This window comes from Acanthisitta chloris, unplaced genomic scaffold (genome assembly GCF_000695815.1).
Source record: "Acanthisitta chloris isolate BGI_N310 unplaced genomic scaffold, ASM69581v1 scaffold27197, whole genome shotgun sequence".
NCBI lineage: Eukaryota > Metazoa > Chordata > Aves > Passeriformes > Acanthisittidae > Acanthisitta > Acanthisitta chloris.
Window position 1 is genome coordinate 817 of NW_008682428.1, and position 2,722 is coordinate 3,538.

General features: G+C 60.0%; 1 protein-coding gene across 1 annotated transcript in view; it reads right to left on the reverse strand.

The window, feature by feature from the left end:
• Positions 1–1,075: 1,075 nt before the first annotated feature.
• INHA (inhibin, alpha) overlaps positions 1,076–2,722 on the reverse strand; it is a 2,325-nt gene continuing 678 nt past the window's right edge. Inside the window, exons 2-3 of the mRNA XM_009078533.1 lie at positions 2,573–2,722; positions 1,076–1,791 (exon numbers count right to left, since the gene is read on the reverse strand). The exon at positions 2,573–2,722 is cut by the window's right edge and continues 31 nt beyond it. Coding sequence (XP_009076781.1) covers positions 1,076–1,791; positions 2,573–2,722 — 866 coding nt within the window. The remainder of the gene's footprint in view (positions 1,792–2,572) is intronic.

Consider the following 2,722-nt stretch of genomic DNA (forward strand, 5'->3'; position numbering starts at 1 on the left):
CTTTTTTTTTAATATCTATATTAGTAAAGGCCGAAGACATTTTGTACTGAACTGCTGCATCCGGTCCTTTGGGAGGAAGGGGTGGGAAGGGAATCCTGTGCAGCTGGGCTGGGGCTGTAATGCATGCCCTGGGACCTCCCCGCTGAGTGTGACTCAGTCGTTCCTGACTGCGTGCAGAACCGGTTGTGGCCGGGGCAGCCTCCAACTGCCTGCTGAAGGAGGATTGCTCTGGCCACATTCCTATGTGGCCCTGTCCCTGGCAGGGGGCTGTGTGAGGGGCTTTCCGGTGCCTCCCCATCCTCCTGGTGTTCCCAGGCCTCCCCAAGGCTCTGCCATCCCCAGGCCTCTGCCATCCCCATTCCTCCACAGCCTGTTGCCTGGAGAAAAGGTGTTGCTCTGCCCTGTGCTCCCATGCCCAGGGCAGGATCAGACTCAGCCACACCATGCCAGTTTTGGCCAGCACACCCCAGTCCCTTCTCTGGTATCTTGAGCCAGAGCTGGATGCCTCTAACAGTACTTGCCCATCCCTTCACTTCTCCATCTAGAAGCCCCCGAGGAGGTCACATCCCACTGCAGAACCACTTGCCACCTCTGTGGCTGCCTCTGATGGAAGCTGGCATTTCCAGGCTGCTTTAGTAAAGGCAACAGGTTTATTTTGCTCATTCCAGCAAGCTTTCCAACAAGCTGTGCCACCGGGAGAGGGCTCGCTTGCAGTGCCATGTGTGCTGCCAGCCCTGCCACCAGTGTGAGGTCCCAGCATGAGCTTACCTTGGCACCTGATCCTGTCACAGCAGCCTGGCCCTGCCTGAAGCATGGGGAGGCTGTTGAACTCTGCAGGAGGAGCAGGTCCCCAGTCTTTGGGCTTGCTCTGGGCTGGGACTGGCCCCAGGGCAGGTTTGGCACTATGGCAGTACCTGAGGCAGCCTAAAACTCCAGCTTTGTGCAGGGGAGGGTGGCACAGCCCAAATCCCCCCCTCCAGGTCCCTCTGGTCCCTGCTGTGTGGGGCCAGGGTTCCTCTGGGAAAGCGACTCCTCCTGGGTGGGATCACAGTCTGGGGCTGGGCTGCGGGATGCCCTAGACACAGGTGCAGTCCTGGGCCAGGATGTTGGGCACTGTCTCGTACTTGAAGGAGTACCCGCCGTCAGAGGTGGTGCGGACACGCAGGGAGCGCATGGTGCCAGGCAGGGCGGCACAGCACAGCTGCACACCCAGCCGGGCTGCACAGCTCCCATGGCAGTAGTGGAAAACAAAGCTGCTGGGATGCACGATCCACTTGTCCCAGCCCAGCTCCTCAAAGGAGATGTTGAGCGAAGCCCGGCGGCAGTTGGTATGGGCAGCCAGATCTTCAGATGGGTGTTGCAGCAGGCTCAGGGCGGCTGGGGACCAGGGCACAGCGGAGCGACGAGCCCTCTCACTGCCCCTCGCCTGGGTGGTGGCCACCAAGAAGGGCATCTTATCCCCATCAGCCAGGCAGGGGCAGGCAGGGCAGCGCACTAGGAGTACAAAGAGCGGCTGCAAGAGCTGGGGCAGCAGCACTGGGGCCAAGTGAAACACTGTCCAGTGCTCGGGTGTTTGCTCTGCCATGGCTGTCACTGGCACCCGGCCCTGTGGCAACAGGGCCAGCACATCAGGGGCTGAGTGGTTGGGGGCGGCTGAGGGGCCAGTGTAAAACCAGAGCTGGGCAGAAGTCACCACGCGACTCAGGGTGTGCGCTGAGGGCTGGAAGAGGTAAGTGAAAGTTCCTTCTTCCTCCAGCAGCTTGTCCGGCTGTGTGGGCTCACAGGGCACATCTGTGGGGGGAAAAAGATGATCAGGGTGTGTGTCCAAACCTGGGGAGAGTCCCGAGTGCCAGGTGGCAGGTGGGATGTTGCAGGGGGTTCTCTGGGGTGCTGGCAAGGCACCTGGCTGCCAGCACGACCTGTGTCAGGGTGTGGAGGAGCTGATGTCTAGAGCTATGCAGCAGTTGCTGTGCTCTGTCCCACAGCTGAGCCCTGCTGTGCCCTAGGTTGGTCTGTTACTGCTGCTCCTGTCCCTCCATGTCCTGCTGTTTCCCATCATCCTGCCCCATAGCTGGTCATCCTGCCCCTTCCCCCCACATCCACATCCACATCCACATCCTATCCTATCCCCCAGCATCCTGCCCCATGTCCCAGTGTTGTGCTTTATAGCTGATCATCCTGCCCCATCCCACAGCATTCTGCCCCATCCCCTAGGATTCCTTCCCATTTTCCATTACCTAGCATCCCATCCCTATTCCACTCTGCCTGCTCCTTGGCCCTCCCCATGTCTCCACATCCTGCCTGACCAGCTGTTCCCCAACCTCTCAGCACCATCTTGTATTGCCTGCCCCTCTCCCCTGTCCTGGTTTGCTCTGCCTGTCCCTGCCTGCCATACCTATCCCCATCCTAGCTCTCCACCAAACCTTGCCCATGCTCATGCCCCAGCCTGGTGTAAAAAAGTCCTCTCCCCTTTGCCCCCCAGCAGCCTCTCCATCCTGCAGCATCTGTGTTACCCCGAGCCCCCACCCTGCTTCACCCCTCTGCCCTCTTCATTCCACCAGGATGTTCTTACCTGTGGAAGGGAATAGGATCACCTGGGAGGTGTCCTCCAGCTCCTCCGGCTCAACTTCAGTGTCTTCAAGGATGTCTCTCCGGTGTATCCTCCTTGCTTCCATCTGTGGCTCCTCCTGGAGAACCGGGGGGCTCAGGTGCTCCAGCACCC